Source organism: Hydra viridissima, unplaced genomic scaffold, assembly GCF_058129835.1.
Source record: "Hydra viridissima isolate aposymbiotic clone 2 unplaced genomic scaffold, HvirCarnegie_v1 scaffold_11, whole genome shotgun sequence".
In the NCBI taxonomy this organism is placed as follows: domain Eukaryota; kingdom Metazoa; phylum Cnidaria; class Hydrozoa; order Anthoathecata; family Hydridae; genus Hydra; species Hydra viridissima.
The window spans coordinates 14,694,944-14,716,881 of NW_028324310.1; the positions used below are offsets into that span (position 1 = coordinate 14,694,944).

The 21,938-nt window shown below is 34.6% G+C and overlaps 3 protein-coding genes, 1 long non-coding RNA gene and 1 pseudogene across 4 annotated transcripts; 2 read left to right on the plus strand and 3 right to left on the minus strand.

Annotated features, from left to right (window-relative positions):
- Positions 1 to 176: 176 nt before the first annotated feature.
- On the minus strand, positions 177 to 2,219 carry LOC145191661 (dol-P-Man:Man(5)GlcNAc(2)-PP-Dol alpha-1,3-mannosyltransferase-like). The gene is made up of 2 exons (XM_090066572.1): positions 2,090 to 2,219; positions 177 to 1,795 (listed from the first exon to the last, which is right to left on the minus strand). The coding sequence occupies exon 2, from the start codon at positions 1,781 to 1,783 to the stop codon at positions 518 to 520; it is 1,266 nt and encodes a 421-aa protein (XP_089922698.1). The 5' UTR covers positions 1,784 to 1,795; positions 2,090 to 2,219; the 3' UTR covers positions 177 to 517.
- Positions 2,220 to 3,024: 805 nt separating this feature from the next.
- Positions 3,025 to 6,763, minus strand: LOC149882355 (uncharacterized). The gene is made up of 2 exons (XM_090066928.1): positions 6,487 to 6,763; positions 3,025 to 6,363 (listed from the first exon to the last, which is right to left on the minus strand). The coding sequence occupies exon 2, from the start codon at positions 6,333 to 6,335 to the stop codon at positions 3,240 to 3,242; it is 3,096 nt and encodes a 1,031-aa protein (XP_089923054.1). The 5' UTR covers positions 6,336 to 6,363; positions 6,487 to 6,763; the 3' UTR covers positions 3,025 to 3,239.
- Positions 4,868 to 10,564, plus strand: LOC149882356 (uncharacterized). Its single transcript, XR_016445047.1, has 2 exons — positions 4,868 to 4,975; positions 6,762 to 10,564. It is a non-coding gene; the product is annotated as an uncharacterized LOC149882356 (long non-coding RNA).
- Positions 7,497 to 10,798, minus strand: LOC149882357 (zinc finger MYM-type protein 1-like). The gene is made up of 2 exons (XM_090066929.1): positions 10,767 to 10,798; positions 7,497 to 10,562 (listed from the first exon to the last, which is right to left on the minus strand). The coding sequence occupies exons 1-2, from the start codon at positions 10,786 to 10,788 to the stop codon at positions 7,564 to 7,566; spliced, it is 3,021 nt and encodes a 1,006-aa protein (XP_089923055.1). The 5' UTR covers positions 10,789 to 10,798; the 3' UTR covers positions 7,497 to 7,563.
- Positions 10,799 to 12,618: 1,820 nt separating this feature from the next.
- On the plus strand, positions 12,619 to 20,993 carry LOC149882358 (uncharacterized; annotated as a pseudogene).
- The last annotated feature ends 945 nt before the right edge of the window (positions 20,994 to 21,938 follow it).

The following is a 21,938-nucleotide window of genomic DNA, read 5'->3' on the forward strand; positions in this document are numbered from 1 at the left end:
AGATAATAAGAGTTACAAATTAATGAAAATAGTTTAAGCAAAACCAGAATCTTAATAAAAGTTTAAAGAGTAAAAATTTCCTGAAAACAAGAGATGCTAAATGATACATGAAAAAATTATCTAACTATAAGTATCAAAAATACTTTGAAATACTAAAAAAAATGGTCCAAAACAGATCAGAAAAAATAAGTATTTAATTATAACTATTCAACAAAAAATCAAGCATCTTACAAATAATTTAAAAAAAATAATACTGATTTACTTGCAAAAAAAAAAAAATAATAATAATAAAAATAAAAATTGCATTAATTGGGCCATATTATTATGCATTCTTAAAATCAAAATAATTTTTATATTGAACCACATCAACTTTTTTTTTAGTTTTGAAAAAATGAGAGAAAATAAAAAGTTTCAATAAAGCTGAAAGAAATACTTTACAGATAAATGATCAAATAAAAACACCAAATATTAGAGTTAATCTAATCTAAAATTACACAACTAATTTTTTGATCATTTTTTAATCAATTTTTTGTGTATGGGTAAATATACTTCTAAACCATAGCCCCAACAGTATGATGAAATGACAACTGTGAAGAACTGCAGACGATGCATTAGTTGATGGGTATGTATTCCAACACATTTCAATCAACCCAAGAATTAATAGTTTAAATGCAGGAGTTGCTTTAATGCTCCATAATAGAAAAGGTAACGTATGAAAATACCAAACATAAAATTGATAATGCAGAGAACGTGCAAAACACATTCCAACAAAATTGGATGAAAACAAAACACTAACAATCTCATTGTTTGACAAAATTCTTCCTTCATAATTGTTGGAAACTATTGATAACCACCCACCATTGGGTTTAGGCCATTTTTTTATAAGCAGAACAAATAACCCTATCATGTGCAATAATAACAATGATAGATGAAACCATCGTGATAAAAATACATTTTCAGGTAAAAATCTCCAGTTGACTGTCCAAATGAAGAAAAACTGCCTCCCAATATCAAAAGATCTTATAATATAGCCTAAAGGATTTTCTTGAAGGAAAGGTATGCCTAAAACAATCTGAACTAAAGCACATATACTTATGCTTTTAATACTTTCCATAATTCCTTGCCGGATAAGCAATAAGGTAAGCAATCCAGGAGCAAATAGTAGTACATTCATTTTAATACTTACTCCACAAGAAAAAAGAAAACAACCTAGCCTCCAATGATCATTCAAGTATAAGACAATACTACCATATAAAAATATCATTGCCAAAGGATCATTAAACAATCGCAAAACATATATTGAGTGGATTCGATACGAAGCACAGCAAATGAAGAATGCAACATAGGGTGGGATAATCTTTGTTTTATGATAAATATAAAAAACTAGAGCTAATGTCAACAAGTAAAATGATGCAAAAATATATTGTGCCAAGCGTATATTTTGACCATGACTTGTAACAAAATAGAGAAGAGAATAAATATAAACAAAGCCAGCTGGATAAACCAATGGACCAGTGCCTCCTTCAAGTTTTGTGTAATCAAGAGTTCCATTTAAAAATCCTTCAACTTCACTCATGTATGCTTCCCAATCAATTTCTGTATATTTAATTTTCCAAATAACAAGGATATTTACAGGAATTTCTGCTAAGATTAGCAGAGAAACTGTTACCCACAAATAGTCACTATTAAATAGTAAATCTTCAGCAAGTTTAAAAACTCTTAGCATTTTTAAGTAATTCCACCAAGCCACCAGATTTTTCCCTTGTTTATTTATTGGTCCCATTCTACAATTGTACTGAAAATAAAATGTGAAAACTATCAGTATTGTTTTAAAATTGAGTACTTAGAATTAAATAGACTAAATATTCAGTTAAAAAATAAATTAGGTAAAAATAAATAAATAATAAAAAAAAAGCATTCAGCCTAGAATTGAGCCGTTCAGAAAACAAGGCATTTGATCGACTCCTAACTTTTTATATTATTTATTATAGATTTAATTAATGATAAGGATTAACAACATTACAAAAATAAATTAAAATTTTAAAGAGAACTTCAAAGACAATATAAATTTTTTAAATCACGTTTTCACCTTTTGCTCTATGGAGTTAATCAATTTGGTAAAGGACCGACTCAACTAAGGGTCCCATTATAGCCAGATATATTTTAAATGGTTGCAGCCAAAAGCCCGAGACAGAAATTTAGCATTTTAGATAAAATATTAGCACTTTAAAGTATTAAAATTTTTCAGCAAAAGGTATTTCTTTGTGTTTGTTTTCTAATAAATAAAAAAATTAATTGTAATACATGGCCAAGGAAATTTACACGGCTACCGTCGGACAATATGAACTTAGCACAATCGGACTAAAATAGCGCACTTTTGGCTCAAAAACATTTAAGGTGCAATTTTTAAAACATTACGTTTTTAAAACCCTCTCCAGTTCATCATTTTCATATTTGCCAATTTTTAGCTTTCAATATTCCTTTTGCATTTCATTTTATCATACATCAATCATGATCATAAAACATATATTATTCTGGAAATGTTACATCTTCTCAAGGGGTGGCGGAACATTTTTTTTTTTTTTTTTTTTTTTTTTATTTTTTTGTTCTTTAATCTTTATAAACTCGTAATATATAATACAATCTTTACAGTTTAAGTATAGTTAAAAATCACAAGATTACGTTATAACAAATATTATATGAAATAAAACTGTAAAGTGTTAGATTACTTCAAAGAACGCGGGAAACTTGCAGAAGACCGATGGTCTTGTCATCAAGAAACCGCTTTGCGTTATTAATATTTTTGGATACTTCAATTTAAAATAAATTTATATTTAAAAAATCATGTCATCAGTTTCGACAGAATGAAAGTAAAAATGCAAAAAACAAAGAATGCAGACAAAACAAAAAAAAAAAAAAAAAAAAAAAAAAAAGAAAAAAAAAAAAAATTTTTTTTTTTTTTTTTTTTTTTTTTTTTTTTTTAATTTTTTAATTTTATTACAATACACATAAATATAAGTAGGTACACGATTTGCTAAATAGGTAATATAAAGTCGTTTTTTAATATATAGTGTTGATAAATAAAAATTTATTTATTTATTAGTGTTGATAAATAATATAATTTATTACTGTTGTTGTTGTTGTTTGTTTTTGAGTTATTTACAGTTTTTAGAGTTATTAGAGTTGATATTGGTTTCGGAACAAAGTTAGTTTTATATATAGTTTTGAATGTTTTAGGCTTAATAAAAGTTCATAAAGTTGTTAGTGTTTAAAATAAGATCTTTTAATAATGTTTTCAGAGTATTTAAGTTATTCGATTTTTCCAGTTGGGTATTTTTGGATACTAATTTGTTATATAGACAAGGACCACGGTACGAAATAGAAAAGCGCGAGAGAGTAGTTTTTTGGAAAGGTACTTTGAAGTTTCCCGTTCCTCTGGTATGGTATCTATTGTTGCTATTTTGAAAGAAATTCTTTGAAAAGTGAGAAGGAACAAGTCCAAGTTTATATTTGAGCATAAATAACAAATTTTGGAATATATTGATTTGATATACATTTAATGCTTTCAAATTTTTTAATAGTGGCTCAGCATGCGAGAGTCTATCCTTATTAAAAACTATTCTTGCAGCATGTTTTTGTTTTCGATATAGTGTGGTTAGTTTGGATCTATGTGTACTCGCCCATGCAACATTAGCGTATATGTAGTAGCTTTGTATGAACGAGAAGTATAAGAACTTTAAATTATCAGGAGACAGTATAGAACTTGCTTTGTAAAGGATACCAATGTTTTTTGATATTTTAGTATTTAAAATATCTATATGTGATTTCCAAGAGATGTTCTCATCAATAAGTATCCCTAGAAATTTAGTTGCTCGGGTTCTCTCTATTACTTTATTATCTATATTTAACGAAGGTAAATCGGAAGGTATTTTTATAAAGTTAGGATGAAAAAGAATGTATTTGGTTTTTTCTGTGTTTAGCGATAATTTGTTAGATTTTAACCAACTGTTTATTTTTTCAAGTTCAGTATTTGTAGTTTCATAAAGTTCTGTAATAGATGAGGATGCATAAAATAAATTAGTGTCGTCTGCGAACATTATGACATCCAATTTACTCGAGGCTTTAGGAAGATCGTTTATGTATATTAAAAACAAGAGAGGTGCAAGAATGGAACCTTGGGGGACACCGTATTTTATTTTGAGTAATTTTGAAGCTTTTTTTCTATGAGCAATAACGCATTGTTTTCTGTCTAGTAAAAAGTTTTTGAACCAGTTTAGTGCAACACCTTTTATCCCATATTTTTCCATTTTCCTAATTAAAATAGCGTGATCTACTGTGTCAAACGCCTTAGATAAATCAACAAAGACTCCAAGGACGTATTTTTTGTTTTCAAAGGAGTTATTTATATTATTAATAAGATCTAGAATTGCGTGTTCGGTTGAATGTTGCTTTTGGAAGCCAAACTGTTTTTCATTTAGGATTTTGTTATTTGTTAGATATTTATACAGTTTATTGTATATTACTCTCTCCAAAAGTTTTGAAAATACAGGTAGAACTGAGATTGGTCTGTAGTTATTTAGTGTAAATGAATCTCCGGTTTTTAATATTGGTATTACCTTAGCTATTTTTAATTTATTCGGTACAGATCCTGTAATAATTGAGGATTTAAATATTTCATATATTGGTTGTTTTATCACTGAAAACACATTTACAACTATATAGCTACAAATGTCGTCTATCCCAGGAGCCTTATACGTCTTAAGTGAGTTTTTTGCAATTTCTAGTTCTTCATGGTTTAGTCCAGAGAAAATATTTAAACAGAGATGTTGGTTTGTGATATAGGTTTCGAAGGAGATATCAGGGCATTGAATATTTGAAGCCATGTTAGGGCCTATGTTTGCAAAAAAGCTATTAAAGTTTTCAGCGATAGAATTTTTGTCGATATATTCAGTTTCATTAACGATAATTTTATCAGGTAAATCATTTGATTTTGTATGGTTTTTACCTATTATTTCTTTCAATATGTTCCAGGTTTTTTTAATATCACCTTTGCTTTTTTGTAGTTGTTTTGAATAATATATTTTTTTAGAACTCTTTCTAATTTTTTCAAACAGATTTTTGTATTCCTTGTATGTAGTTAAGTTAGTTTCATTTCTGTTTTTTAAAAACTTGATATATAATTTTTGTTTTGTTTTTGATGATTTTCTAATCCCGTTAGTTATCCATGGGCAGTTTAAATGTTTTAACTTTATTTCTTTCTCTTCAACAGGGAAATGTTTATTGTAGTGGTCTAGAAAAATATTAATAAACAAATTGTATGCGGAGTTTGTGTGTCCAAGGTTACATTCTTGATATACTCCATCCCAATTTACTATAGATAGCGAGTCTTTAAAATTTTTGATAGAGATTTGATTGATTTTTCTTTTATAAATTTTGGTTTTGGTATTGTTAAAGGTTTTTAGATCTTGAGATAATGAAAAATAAATAGGAAAATGATCTGATATATCGGTTTTGATAATTCCTGCTTTTAAAGAGGTTTCTAGAAATGTATTTGTTAATATATTGTCTATAGCAGAAACGGAGGTTGGGGTTACTCGGGTAGGTTTGTTGATGATTGGGAGGATACACAATTGAAACAGATTATCAAAAAAGAGTTTAGTATCAGCGTTTTCTTTGTAGTTTAAACTGTTAATATTTAAATCCCCTATAAAGAAAATATTTTTTCCCTTATCATTTATTTTGAGAAAGATTTCATTAAAAAAATTTGTAAATTTATTTATATCACCTTCTGGAGGTCTATAGCAAGTGGAAATTATAATACTTTTTGATTTATTACCCGTTATCTCAATAGTAAAGACTTCACTATCAGTATCAGAGATAGAGAGGTCTTGTCTTACTTTAAACACTTGATTATTTCGGATATACGTTGCGATCCCTCCTCCCCTTTTATTTGTTTTTCTTTCAAAAGATATTAGTTTATAATTTGGAATTTGAAAATTTGTGTTCGTTTGAAGTAATTCATCAGAACACCACGTTTCGGTTATGCAAATCATACTAAATGAGTAATTGCAATCTATTAGAAAGTGTTTTAGTTTATCAAAATTTTTATTTATACTTCTTATATTTATGTGTATTGCAGTAAAACTATTTTTTAAAGTTTCGAGTTCAATTTTAAAAGTGTCAGTTTCAAAATATTTCGAATCAAAATTATTTCTGTGAAAAATTTGCGCATCAGAGTCGTAAAAATCGTTTAGTAAAATATTATTAGCAGTTTCGAAGGCATTGAAACGCAGCGTTTCAAAATCTATTGTTTTGTTTATGTTTGCGTCAGTCATAGCGTAAAGTGCGATAAATCAAAACGTGCTAGCATAATAAAAAATGTACAGAACTATTTCACATATCTCGATTAAGTACTTTTTTAAAATTAAAGTTATTTACGAAAATCTCTGACGAATATTTTATCATATTTGATTATAGCAAATTTACCTTCCTTTCGGAATCTTTTAACATCTTCCCATAGCTTTTTTCTTATTTCCATCGTTTCGTTCGCGTAGTCTTCATTAATGAATATTCCGGTTCCTTTGAGTTTTTTTGATAGCGTTAAGATTTTATTTTTATTTTGGAAGTCTAGTAGTTTAATTATTATAGTTCTTGGAGAGTTATCTTCATTTATTTTTCCAATGCGGTGAGCTCTTTCAATTATTACGTCTTCAGAGATTTCCAGTTTATTTCTAAATAGATCTTTAACTTTCTTTGTACAGTCATTCCAAGATTCCATGGGCAGCTCAGATAAGCCATCAATCCTTAGGTTATTACGGCGTGAACGATTTTCAAGGTCAATATTTTTTTTTTTTTAAATTGTTAATTTCGCTAGCCATCAGACTGTTTGTTTCCGATAATTTTTTTAAGAAATTTTCTTCCTGAAAGTTGATGCTTTCCTTTATATCGTTGATGTCTTTTTCAATTATTTTAACATTCGATTTGCTTTTATTAAATTCGTTTTCAAGTTTGTCAAGCCGATCTGTTAATATTTTTAGATTTGCACTTATGATATCGCTAAATATCTTTTCCTGTTTTTTTAAAAGGTTGATAGTTTCACTCAGTGGCGTTGCGTGAGAAAATTCCAGGGGGGGGAGAGACCTTATTTTTCCCAACTGCTTAACATAGTTTTCACAACTGTTTTTTATAATTTAAGAATTCAAAAAATCAATTTTTGTCCTATTTACAAAATCTACTGATTGTTATACTACATTGCACTCACTTTCATGAATTGTCAATTATCAGTATTTATTGACTTCTTTTAACAAAACATAGCTTCCTTTACATTTATACAAAATATTCAATTCAAAAAACGTCTAAAGGTTTTACCCATTCATAGTGAAACTGTATCAGTCCAAAAAAATGTTACAATTTACAAATCCAATAAACTTTACAAACCATTTTGGCAGCATATATAGCAGTTTAAAATTTTACGGAAATGAATTAGTACAAAGGAATATGGAAAATATTATTTTATTTCAAAACTTATACGCACAATATTTTATCATCACTATCATTTTTTGTCTACTGTTTGATTTTAATATGACGTTTCTTCAATTGAACCCATCGTTTAACAAGATGTTCGGGGTTAACTCCTTTACAAAGTTCTTTTTCGCACTTTAGTAGCATGAGGCTATCCAATCTCTCGTCACTCATTGTTGTTCTCAGATGTGATTTTACAATCTTGAGTTGACTGAATGAACGCTCATTTGATGCTACACCATAAGCAGCTGTGATTACAAAAATGCATAATTTATGGGCTTGTTTCAGTATATCCTTTAACTTCACAACATGGTACAAAATGTCTTGCAGCGTCTTAGCTGGTGTTCTTGATGACTTAAAATCTTCATGACCTTCTTCTAAACAGATATCTATCAAAATTTCCATCTGGCTTTTCAGCACATGAACGTCTGGAATATGATCCTTGTATCCAGGAGGAAAAAGTTTGTTTGCTTTTGTTAAGTTTTCAATACTCAAATTATCCTTATTTAAAGGAAAACTAAAAATTTTGGTGATAGGGGCAAATATTTCCTTTAATGCTGCCGAGTTTTCTGTTAAACCCATGGCTAGAGAGTCTATGACCTCTTTGAATTCTTTCCGGTAAAAAGCTTTCATCTCCATTGCTATTAATCTATGGTGTCGTTCGTAATCATTTTCTGCATCAATGTGTAATTTCCTAGAAAATATTACTGCACTTTCAATCAAATTATTCATAGCATCTGTATCGTTACTGATATTTTGTATGTTCTTGGCAGTACTTTCAATTACATTTATACTGTCGATAACATTGAAGTTTGGACTTTCTAAGATTTCTGTTAATATTTTTATCTTCTCAATGATATTCTTCATGAAGAAAAGAGTAATAATGAAATCAAAAGTTGTTACTTTTTTCAGAAGTCCCATTGCCTTAGTTCTTGTGTTAGTATCAAAAATCTTATTATTTGAGATGCTCTGAAGAAGATCAACAACCTTCTCTAAACACTGATTTAAAGCCTTAACAGATTTTGCTAGACAGGTTGTTCTAGACAGGTTTACAAGCTGTAGTGCACTGTCAATGTCTTCCAGTTTTTCTTTTAAATGACTAAATCTTTTTGTGCTTGATGTGAAGAAAACATGCAACTGTTCGAGGACATTAAACAATTCTCGTATTAAAGTATTAACATTGCATGCATGTTCAAGAGCAGTGTTTGTTCTGTGGTCTTGACAAGGTATGTAGGGTACATTATGGCCAACTTCTTCTGTTATATACTTTTGTACTCCTTTAAATTGTCCAGACATTGAACTCGCGTAATCATACGACTGAAAAGCCATCTTTGATGTGTCAATGCCTTCTTTATGTAAAGAAGATAAAATTAGCTCAGCCATCCCTTTTCCAGTCTTATCAGTGCATTCAACAGATTTTAAAAGCCTTTCCCGAATCTCACCGTTTTCACTGGCTGTTCTCACAACTATACTCATTATGTCCTTATTTGACATATCGGGAGTAGTGTCGGCCATCACGGAAAAAAAATTGGAGCTATTAATTTCTTCTATGATCTTTCCCTTTAATTCAGTTGCAATTAAACTAATCATTTCATTTTGAGACGATGGACTTGTGTATGTAACTCTATATGGACGAAGGGCTCTATCTTCAATCCAGGCTTTTAGTGTGGGATTGTGGCGAGAGATAAGATTCACTACTGCAACAAAGTTACCTTGATTAGCACTGTCCGATTCCCTAAACGCTAGCCCTTGGCTTCCTAAAGTCTTGCATGTATCAATAAGAATTTCAACAGTTTTTCTATTCTGTACCTCTATTTTTTGCTCTTCTATAAGAGCAAGTCTATTGGATTTATCAATAAGGTGATCTATATGACCTTTTTTCATAAGAAAGTGACAATATTCACTTAATGTAACTTTATGTGCTTGAGAGGTAAAGTGTGCCTGAAGCTTTCCAAGTTTTTCTTTCCCATAGCTTTTCATCTTGGACCAAGATCTTACCCCAACATTTATCCAAGCATCTTCAGTTTTTCCCTTCTTTCCAAATACCTTAGGGAAAAGCCGGCAGACAAAACAAAATGTGGCATCCTTCTGGGTACTGTATTCTAAATGTTCAAACTCTTTGTACCACTGGGGATTAAATCTATTTTTACCGTCACTTGGGAAACTAGCAAGTTTTGGTTGGTGTGGTCCTAACTGGATTAAATACAATTTTTGATTATCTGTAATTGTATGTGGACGTAATCCTGGGTCATGGCTTATTAATGCTGATGAATCTGATTTGTCAATTATAATACTTTGAGCTTTGATATCGAGTTTTCTTAAAAAAGCATTTCCCATTTTCAAAACATTTTTTGACATTTCCACCACAGAACTTGTTGCATTTACAATTTCAATCGCAGCGAATTTTTCATTTACTAATTCTTCTTTACAGTATTTTTTATAAATGTCATTACAATCTTTAAGATTATCTATTAAAACACCCAAATTTCCCATGAGCAAAGTCCAACTTGTTGTTTCACTGCTTACTTCAGAAGTATCCAAGTTAATAATATTCATGTCATCCTTTTCATCTCGGTCAGGAAACTGGTTTAAATGATCTGATTTAGAATTTAGTTCTGTAAGTTTCTCTGCTTGTTCCTGGACTACAACATAACCCGAGTTTTCCCCTTTTGCATCATTATCTTGAATTTTTGAACTTGCATCCTCTTCAAATTTTTTATCAGAAGATGTTGATTCTTCTTCTATGGATATACTACATGTTGAAGTCGATGTTTCAATTATTATCAAGTCTAACTTTGCATGTTCACTACTTTGTATTTCATCATCCACTTCGACATCATCACCAGCATTCTGAGGTACCATTTTTCGTTTTTTTGAAGCTAAGGAGGCTAGAAAAGGATTCTCTGGGGCTCCCACTGTTTGTATATGAACCTTTCTCCCACCATGAATGGATCTTTCATGACTGGTTTTATAGTCGTTGTTAAATACTGCTTTGCATACGCAACATTGTAATTTATATCTTTTGCTTTTCATAGTTAGTGCTGGAAAACAAATGCAGATACTATAATTTACCGTAATTTTTAACTGATTTAATGTTTATAAAAGTTATCACTCTTAATAAGTGTGATAACTTTTATAAACATTAAATAAGACAAATGTTGAAATCAATTCATGGAAATAAATATTCACGTTTCAAAGTAGAAAGTATGAAAAAAAAAAGAATAACTGCTTTTAGTCAAACATACAGCATAAACTTTCAGCTGCCATTTTTATTGTTGATAACAAAAAAAAAGTAGCGCGAAAAAAAAAACAACGCGGAAATCAAAAGGGCTCTTCTTTATGACTCCACAATTTATTTCGTCTTATGGAAAACAGCCATAAGTCGTTTAATAAACGTAAAGTTTATTTGTCCAAGTCAAAAAAGAATTAGATGGATGATGGATTTTTGCAAACATTTTAATTTTATTTAACTAGAAAGTATTTTTTGATTTTATCACCTATTTCCCAACTGTCCCAACTCTCGGCAAGGAAATTCCCAACTTTTCTCTTTTTTAGATTCTGGGAGGGGGAGACTCCCCCCCCTACCCCCTCCAAGGCGACGCCCCTGGTTTCACTAAGAATACCTTTTTTTTGTTCTTCCAGTTTGTTGGTTATTAGTTTTTCAATATTTTTCATTGTAACTTCCATATTGAAAATTTTTTCAAAAACACGTCTTGCTCTTACGATGCCGCAAAAAAAAAAAAAAAAAAAAACATTTGGGGCTTAGGGGGCTGCAGGCTCCTCACTTTTAAAAGCGTGGGGGCTTTTGGTATCGTAGCACCCCAATTTTTAATTCTGTAAAATTATTATTTTAAAATTTTTTAATTTGTTCTAAATCACGTCTTCAAACCGCTTGAGGGTAATTAGCATTTTGTATCTGAAATAATAACTTCACGTGTTTGCTTCCAATCACGTTTTACAAGCTGCTAGGGAGCAATTAAAACTGCAAAACTATTATTTTAAAATGTTTTATCTTGTTTTAAATTGGATCTTCTAGCCGCTAGAGGGCAATTAACGTTTATGTATTTGAAATAATGACTTAATGTAAATATATATATATATATATATATATATATATATATATATATATATATATATATATATATATATATATATATATATATATATATATATATATACACACACATATATATACATACACATTTTCACATAGTTCACAATTCGCAATCTTACGACTAGTATTTCCTTACAACTGCGAAGAATTATGACGGAACCATCTGATAAAAAACAACGGACACTGATTTCTTTCTTTGTACATGATAAGCCTTTTTCAAATGCAACTGTATCAATGGAAGAAATTAATTAAGAAAGAAAGGAGAGTGAAATTCTTTTCCTGCTTGTTCCTGCTGCGAGTAGAATACCGAAAAAACAGAAATAAATTCTGCAGATACTGAAGCAACCAAAAAAATATATGGCAAGTAATTTAGATTTTTCAATGAAAAATGGATAAAAATATACCCTTGGATTTATCTATGTCATTCCAAAAAGAAAATATTTTGCAATGTTTGCATTGGTGCTGTCAAGAAAAATCTTATATCCTTTTCAAAATGCGGTGAACAAAACGTTTTGACAACCGGTTATAACAATTAAAAAAAGGGCTGTAGAAAGGTTGTGAAAACACGACCGATCATCATTTCATAAGGAGGCACAGGAAAAATTATTCATACTATGTGCAGGAGGTTTAAAAACTATACATTAAATGATAAGTGAAATGCATGATAAGCAATGTGATGAGCATTACGAGTGGCTAATTCATGTAATTTTACATTAAAATGTGTTACTCGACAAGGCTTCACTATTCGACGGAATGATGAAATTGAAGGCAATCTTAATCAGTTACTTTTAATGAGGAGTGAAGATAATGCACCTCTATTGAGCTGGCTGTCAAACAGTAAGTACATTTCTCATTACATTGTAAACGAGATGGTAGAGCTAACGTCAAATTATGTGCTAAGAAAGGTACTTGTTGCTATGAAATCGTGCGTTTTTTTTCTATAATATGCAATGACAACTCGGGACATTTCCGGTATTAAGCAAATGTCAATTTGTATTCGATCAGTTTCTAAAAGTTTTACAATATACGAAGACTTTCTTGGTCTCTATGCAGTTAATGCTACCGACAGTAAGTCACTTTTTTATGCAATACGTGATGTTTTAATAAGATATGAACTAAAAAAAAAAATGGTGCTTGGGCAAAGTTACGATGTTGCCGCTTCAATGTCAGGGCATCTAAGTGGTGTTGCCAAACTATTTAAAAATGATGTCAATGAAGCGATTTTTATACATTGTTACGTTCATCAGCTCAACCTTGTTCTCCGAGATACTTGTAAGCAAGTTAGTTGTATGGACGAGGGACAGGAGTTGTGCCAGCTCTAGTATAATTACATCTACTTGGCTTCAAAGAGATTGGTAAGGTTCAAAAAATTACAATGTGATATACTTGAAAAGGATGACAAGCAAATCAATTTAAGTGCTCCTTGTCCAACTCGTTTTACCGCGAGGACCAAATGACATGGTTCAATTCTGACAAATTTTCAAGTAATTGTTTTAGAGCTTCAAGAAATTTCCGAATCAAATGATGCTAACAGAGCTAAAGCAGAAGGTTTGCTTGTTATTATCATTTCTATTATATTTCGGGCTTCTCCTGGCTTATGATGTGCTTGCAACAGTAAAACAAGTCTCTTAACATACACCATTTACTGAAGTTGATGCTCAAACAATTGCTTCCTCAATAATGTTATCAAAAGTTTATACATCATCTATAGAAACATGTTTTAAATCATTTCTTGAACTTTGCGTTAATGAAAGAGTTGATAAATTTGGTTGCAGTTCACATCATGCTTGCTTGCCTAGTCGACGTTTAACTCCTTCTCGCTTTGATGATAATACTCTGAACAATCACAAACTGAACATGATAGAATATTACCGAGCCCAGTATTACAAAGTACTTGACGTTATAGAAAGCCAATTAAATCAGCGGTTTCCAGAAAGTTCAATGGTATCATTAACCGCTTTAGAAAAGTTATTATTGTCCACTGCAAATGATGTAAGACATAAAATCTTTGGATGTTATAAAATATTTCTATAAAAATGATATAGTTTATGATGAATTAAAAACTGAACTCTTCCTGTTTAAATCCATTAAGGAAACTTATAATATTACAAGTAAAATGACCATTAAACAGGTCACATCAATCAAAACTATAATTGATATGAACGACACTAAAGGAGTCTCAATAATGTTTTCTAAAATATCAAAACTTCTCAAAATTTACTTGACAACCAGCTTAATTGAGCAATCTTTCTTCCATCTAAGAATGATGATGTCATACAGTTGATCGACTCAAAATTGATTGAATCATCTTCTATTCTTCAATTTTATAAATTGAACAACGCAGAAATGAATGTAAAAGCTATTGCAAAAGACTTTATAAATGGAAAAAGTAAAGACAGAGTTTCTTACATTGGAAAACGTTAAATTCTTTTTATATTGTAATACATTCTTATAATTTTAGTCGTCATAAATTTGAAATAATTTAATATGATATTAAATTTTGATGAAATATGTTTATAACAGATACTATATTTTATTGAAAATGAGTTCATGTGGTTTTCTTTTAAGGTTAACTGAAAATTAAAATTAGTTGCAAATATTTTAAGTTCCCCCACTTATTATTTCTTTCCGCCATACCCTGCATTTTCTTCAGCTTCATTCAACAATTTCTTTATTCATTCGAGTAGATGTAAAGCCCCATTTTTAACTCAACAGTAAGCCTCTGAGGTAGCATCTGAGATATTCTCTGAGGTAGCATCTGAGATATTCTCTGAGGTACCATCTGAGGTACCCTCTGGTACCTCTTCTACCCTCTGAGGCTAAGCCTCATATATTAGTCTCAGGGGTATGAGCTAAAGTCTGATGCGTCCGCGCTTCTGGTTGACAAGGCTCTCCGCATCCGTGAAGTGTTGGAAAAGGGGATAGAGGAGGGAGGGCGGAAAGTTTCGCTCATCCTTAAAGCTGAACTGGAAAAAGATAACTGTACTGTTGACAATGTTTATGGTGATAATTGGGTAGAAACTGTTAGAAAAACCGTTTACCTTAGGAGCGGCACGGTACTAATCCTAAATAAAAATGATATCGAGGATATGCTCGTGAGGTCGAGAGAAAGGATCATAGAGCGGCTGGAAAAGTCCGTGAACAAAAGATCTGGCTGGAAACTTATCCACTGTGAATCGTTGGACATTAACATTGTTGTGTATTGCCCATTCCGTGGTTCTAGCTACGTAAAAGCACCTTCATACATCCCGAAGAGCTCTTTCATCCACGTGAAGAATTGGAATAATAGGTGCTTTAAGTGGGCTATCCTCTTAGGAAAATATCCAGCGGGATCCAATGCTGAACACACAACTTAGTACAATTGGGATCTGGGAGAGCTCAACTTCACATGGATTGATTTCACATGGATGTGAAGGCTGAATGTCTGAAAATTTAAGCGTCTCAACCCTAAACTCTTGGTGAACGTCTTCGTTTGGAAGAAGGGGTTGTACTCAATCCACCTAAGCAAGCATGAAGACTTTGCTATCGACCTCCTACTCATTACAAATAAGACTAGTACACAACAGAGATGAGCACCAGAAGCACTCTTATCGCCGTTGTCTGCATGCGTTCTTAAGAGCAGACCTCCTGGAGGCGCACCGCAAGGATTGCTTAGACATCGGGGGAAAACCTCAGAGAACTGTGATGACCAAGTTTGGTGACAATGTACTAAAATTTGTGAATATGTATAAGCAGACGTGTGTACCCTTCGTCATATATACTAATTTGAGTGTCTCAACATACCCGTAGAAGGTGCCCCAGTCAACACAAGAAAGAGTTCGCCCATCTCTTATCTAAGCAGATCTCATGTAGCTACTGTTATTTAAGGATTGTCAGTGATGGAGAAACTAAGGGTCTCTTCTTATACCATGGTGAGGACGAGGTGGAGAACTTCTTAGCTAGCCTCAAGGTTGAGCTAGCCGAGATGATTAGATTATTCAAAAGAAGAGATAGAACAATGAGCTCATAAGACCAATACTTCAATGGGAAAGAGGTAGATTGCTTCCTCTGCAAAAAATCCCTGGATGGTAAAAAGGTTCCTGACCACCGTTACACGAGTGGGAGGTAGACACGAAATATGAAGAAATTTCCTGCTTCCCAAACACACTAGAAAAGTACAAGACTTTCTCAGTCGGGAAGCTCTCCTTTATTGACTCTTAACAGTTCCTGAATTTCTCAGGATCTGAGGATCACTAGTGAAGGTCATACAGAAGCTGATCTAGAATTGTTGAGGTGCAAGGGTGTCTCTCCCTATAAGTACGTCAATAGCTTTGACCGGTTCGATGAGACTTGTCTACCACCCAAGGAGGCATCCTACTCTAAGCTGTGCATGAGTGAGATATAGGTTGAAGACTATGTCCACACGCAAGATGTCTGAAGGAAGCTCAGATGTAAAAACTTCGGCGATTATTACAATATCTACCTGAAGAATGATGTAACACTGCTGGCAGACATCTTCAAAAAATTCAGGAATTCATCGAAGGAGCACTATGATCTCGACCCAGCCCACTACTTCGCTTCTGCAGGGATGGCGTAGGACGACATGGTGAAAAAGAGTGGGGTCGTGCTCAAACTTCTCACCAACATTGATATGCATCTATTCTTTAAGAGGAGTTTTCGTGGATGTATTTTAATGGTTTCGAAAAGACGAACAACCTAAGGTGTCCCGACTACGATGCCTAAAGCGCAACAGCTACATATCTTATCTGGACGCCAGCAACCTCTATGGCTGACCTATAATTAAACCACCGCCTATTGGCGGGTTCGAGTAGACCTAGCCGGAGCTGGTTGATGTCCTAGGGACACCTAGCTCTACAATCGCTTGGGATGGTGGTGAAAAAAATCTATTGGGCCGTAAAAATAAGGCAGGAACCCTGGATGGCACCCTACATACAGATGAATACTGACCTGAGGAAAAAAGCCACCTCCAAATTTGAAATACAACTTTTTAAACTAATGAATAACAGAGTCTTCGGCAAGACAATGGAAAATCTGCGAAAGAGGATTTGCATCAATCTCGTTCGAATGAGTGAGACGGACCGTTTGTGAAAGCTCGTCGCCAACACTGCGTTCATGTCGCACAGGATACTTGATGGTGACCTGGTGGCCGTCCACAGCATTAAATTGAGGCTGAAGCTAAACAGACCGTTATATGCTGAGCAAGCTGTACTTGACTTGTGGAAAGACTTAATGTATGACTTCTGGTATGGTCAGATCAAGGCCAGGTATGGTCTGAATGCACAGCTCCTGATAGCCTGATATTTGAGGTTGCGACTGAAGATCTCTATAAAGATATGTGGGAGAAATCCGATCTATACGACTTCAGCGAGTATCTAGATACGCACCCATGCTTCGACGAGAAAAACAAGAAAGTTGTGGGGAAGTTCAAAGACGAGTGTAACGGCTGCTCATCCTTGAATTTATCGGCTGAGACCTAAGACGTATTCAGTCCTCTACAAGAATAAAGACGAGATGCAAAATAAACGAAAACTTAAGGGGATCAATAAGTCTGTGATTACCAAGAAGCTGCGGTACGAGTCCTATAAACAGTGTCTAGAAGACCAAAAAATGATGATGCACACTCAAGTCACAACTCGGAATAAAAGGCACTAGACCGGTATTTACTAGCAAATGAAGACCTCTCTCAACCCAAACGACAAAACAAGATGAATTGAGCTGAACGGGATTATAACCCATGCCTACAGCCGCCCGCTATACGTTGAATGATCCTATCTGGCGGTAACTCAGTTCCATCCGGAACGAAAGATAGCTCTTCACAGACTAAGCGTCTGGTGGACCCACAGTAAGGCTAAAAAGGGCAGGCTATCCCTCATGATTGAATGAGTAGTGTGTGTAGTCTTAGACCTGATAGGATTGGTAGCTCGGCGACACCCACCTTCCAGCTCGCCTGATGCGATTAAATAACGTACAATAGCGCCAGAAGATATTACAGCTTCCTTAAGACCAATAGCCCGACAAGCTGGTTGTAACAGTGTCTGAGAATCCTTCACAGTCTTGATGGCGTCTTTGGGCTTCACACCTAACAATCTGGTTGGCACGTATTGAGGGCAATTAACACTGATGGCATCGATCTCACCCACTCGGTCGACCTTTTCGAAGAGCCGTGTGTCGTTAATAACATCTCATTAGCATACTGCGCACCGAATTGTCTCTTACCAAGAGCGCAATTGAAACGCTCGAATATTCCATGCTCGCGATGGATTCTAGTCGCGGCTATCCGCACCTGTAAACCGTGCTTCTAGAGGATCTGGATAATAGCCCCCAGATATTCGCGACCGGGATTTACCTGAAGCAGATGTGGCTAAGTCACTGGACCTCGTTTGTATATGCAAACGAGAGCATCAGCGACTTTTATCGCGGTTTTGCTAAATGTGAATGGCTCCGCTTCTTTGTAACAGCTCGCCACATCGATAATCACCGTAATACATTCATAAGTGCGCCAGCCTACTCCGTCATGCGGTAGGTATAGTAAGTCCGCTTGAAAGACCGCATTAGATCTGCTCTTACCACCCATAAGCCTAAGATTGCAGTGAAGGGCAATCAGCCTGGTTTCTTAACCACTCACCAGCAACCTTCTCAGAAACTTTCGCGGCCGCCGCGAGTTTCTTGATGGCAGGCACTACTACGCTAGTACCCTCTTGGGCTATAATACACTGAAGATTATCTCTCATCCATCGATAGCATACAAAGCTCGCATGGTAAACTCGCGCTCTGGCGTCACCCGAGAGATAGGTAACGATGCCCTCTCAAATATCAGCCTCGCTATTGCAATTGCTATAGCCAACACTATCGCTATCGTTACTATCACCACCGCTTTCGCTACTATTACCATATGCGTTTTGTCGATTTCTCTTTGTTTTGCTCTGCTGCTTTTGATTATGCTGATAATCAAATCATACCTGTTGCTAGCACCAAGAGTTTCCTGGTAAGCACCAAGCTCAGCTAGGATTCTGCGAAACTGATTCAGCGCGTTAATGCTTATGTGCACGTTCTCATAGCGAGAAGCGATGGCCTCATTCACAGCTCTGGCTTTAACGGTATCCCCTTCTACATTGCCATAAAGGTCTTTGCCTGTCTTGTCCTTGTGAAAAATTGTTTTTAATGGAATCGAAGCGAAATTATGGCGTACAGGCCTCCCGGCATTTCATTTGTGGAGGAAAGGCATGTACTTTAATATGTTTCCAGCTGGTAAGACGCTATTCAGACGTTTCTTTAGTAGGTTGCACTTCGACCTCCATAATTCTGCAACATAAAGGTCAATCTCCGCTCTACTCGCATGGATCAGGCCTAACAGCTCATCTGTTTGGGTTTTTTTGAGCTTTTCTCCGAATGGCATTGCACACGCGCTGCATGTTACCTCACTAAATAAAATGTGAATAGTATTTAGTGAGATAACAGGAAAGTCTCAGGAAGACTTGCTGCTCCAGGACTCGTATGGAGTTGACATTCTATTAGAAATCCATGAAGCCTCGATATAAACTCAAGAGAATTCTCAAGAAGAAAAAAATAGTAACAACAGCTGAGCTGATAGATCTTCTGATCTGATATGCTGATATGATGAGCTGCTGATATAATGAGCTGATAGGTCAGCTGATAGATCTTCAGAACCGCTTCTTGAACATCGTGGAGACAGAGTCTCAGCGCCACGATAATCTCAAGGCCGCATAAGATCAATAACATGCGCAGTGGTAGTCAGCCGTAACCACGCCACTAGGACAGATAAATGCAGACGTCATATCAGTAGGACAACCAGGCAACTATATAGACCTCAATCATGGTCTACCGAAACGCTCTGGGTGTCAGTACTGATGAAAACCTAGTAACACCACTACCTGAGCCTGTGTTCAACTATGTAGTGCCAGACGAGATCATCCTCATCCGTGACTATGCACTGGTCTCATCATCTCCAGGACTTTGTGGACTAGCAGCTTCCATAATCTGATGGTCGACTGACCTTTAATGGTGAAAAAAAAAAAAGTCGGTAATAGGATTTTAGTGGACTAATCGGGAGAATCTTTAGATGGTCCGTTTTTGTTTGTAATGTTTCGCGCCAGACAAGTAATACCACCCGCCGAGACCCCCGTTGACTGCGGTTGCAGCAACGTATCCGTAGTCTCGCATCCTCTAATCATCGCTATGCATATTATAATCTGAGAATTTGGGTTTTTTAGGAAGACTAAGAATTTTATCCAGATTCTTAGCGAGTTTCTTAGCGTAACTTTGCCGTGCTTTAAGGAGAGCCTCCATGGCTTTATTATACCGCTCTATCTCATTGTATCTCATGTCTTTGTGTTCCTCAGGGAGAAGTTTACCACAGTTTCGGTTTAGGTATAGCTCCGTTGACCTTAATGTTGAGCACCGTTCAGCATGTTGATTTAACTCGTCCAGCGTGGCGGCGAGAAGGTGAAGGAGCAGTGCTTCACTGGCAGGTTTACCGTGGACTCCGGCTATATAGCGCTCGCCAAAGAAGCTATAGCTTTCGTCTTCTTCATTGTTCAATCAAGAAATTGATAGAAAAAGACTGAATCACGAGTTTAATCCGTTTCCCCGTTAGTGTCCAGGCCTCTTAACAACAAGAACCAGCGACAGTAGTGCTTGAGCAAACACCTTGTGCCTGCGACCGGCGCGTACGACAACCCAAAAAAGACAATATTTTCGAGATCATCGGCTGCTACTAAGAATTCCTTATATCGAGGTATCTCTTGATGTCTTCGAGAGTTTCCGGTTTTCCATCTATCTCACTCTGGACATTTTTTGCACATCCGAATCAACATTGTAGAGATAAGCTCGATATTTTTCTTCAAGAGCCTTAAACTCCTTGACAGTAAATTCACCATTACTGATGGCGGCGCTTATGACTTCCTGGATGGAGGTCACTGCTGCAAAAGATTGGTTATATAGAGTGTGATAACTCTTCGAAGACAATTTGTATCGCTTTTCGATGATGCTGAACAGGCTCGATTGGATACCGCATGTTGTGCCGACACATGCAAGCGCTCTACCCGGAATAGAGCCAATCCCAGACGCCGCGATACTAGCAGTGGTGATACCGGTCAGGAGACCACTCTTATCAGAGATAGCTAATCAGACCGTTAGCCTTCTGGTGGTGTTCATCTTTCGATAGTAACCTCTAATTTTCGCTGAACTTCTCTATTTCATATATCCACAGGAGGACCATCTGGAATCTCGGGCAGACCTATCTGTAGCAGATAGTGTTGTCAGTGTCGACTCTAAGATCATGGATGGTGCGGATGGTCTTGTCGAAGGCACTACCACAAAGTTTGGCAACGCCGGATAGAGCCTCTCGCCGGATAGAGCCTCTCTCCGGACATTGTGAATTAGTTTTATATGATGGATGCTATTCTTCTCCAATTAGATCAGTGGAATCCGACATTATATCATCCAAGCCATGAGAAACTATCAGGTTTACAGTATTTATTACAGTATCTAGCGCTACTTGCACGCTTGCCGTGCCAATAAAGACTTCAGATTGCTCACGGATAAAGCTATCCAAAATTGTATCAGAGTCTCCAGGGACTATGGTGTTTCTTGTCTCAAAGAAAGCGGTTGACTTGAGTAGTACAACCCGCAGTTGGGTGAGACTTGTTGAACTACAATAGTTTTTCTTTTGGATTTGTAAAACTGAATTTTGTCAGTATACAGGCCTTTAAAATTCGTCTGCAAGCAAGCTTTAAAAAACATAAAGCAGAGATCACAATTTTAATGTAGAAAAAACCTTAGTAATAATTTGTTTATTAAAATGGCTTAAGTACACCAAAACCTTTAAAACATCAATGATGAACATTCCGTTAGAACAAACCTAACTAATAGATTTAAAAGAATTGTGAGACGTAAAAACCTGACTTATGACGTCAAATATCAACAAAAAAATTAAACTTAAAAGTGCTCTCCTGAACAACTTTATGTTTAATAACTAGTTTCATTTTGATTGGTTAGTTTTGATTGGTTAGTTTAGCATTAAGGTGAACTAGACATACTGTTACCGATGGACATAAAAAAATTTGGAATACTATTTTAAGGTACGCAGTTTAGTAGATTCTAATCTAAAGCTTAGCACACTTAAGATTTAAATTGCAAGTTTAATTTTCTAGCGGATAGAGTTATTTTTTCTTTTCCAATACTTTTGATATATTTCATTTAAAATATGCCAAATAGAAGAAAAAGAAAGTTTAAAATCTTTTCTGTACTAACTTTTAATCAATATAATCAAATAAGTTAAAGA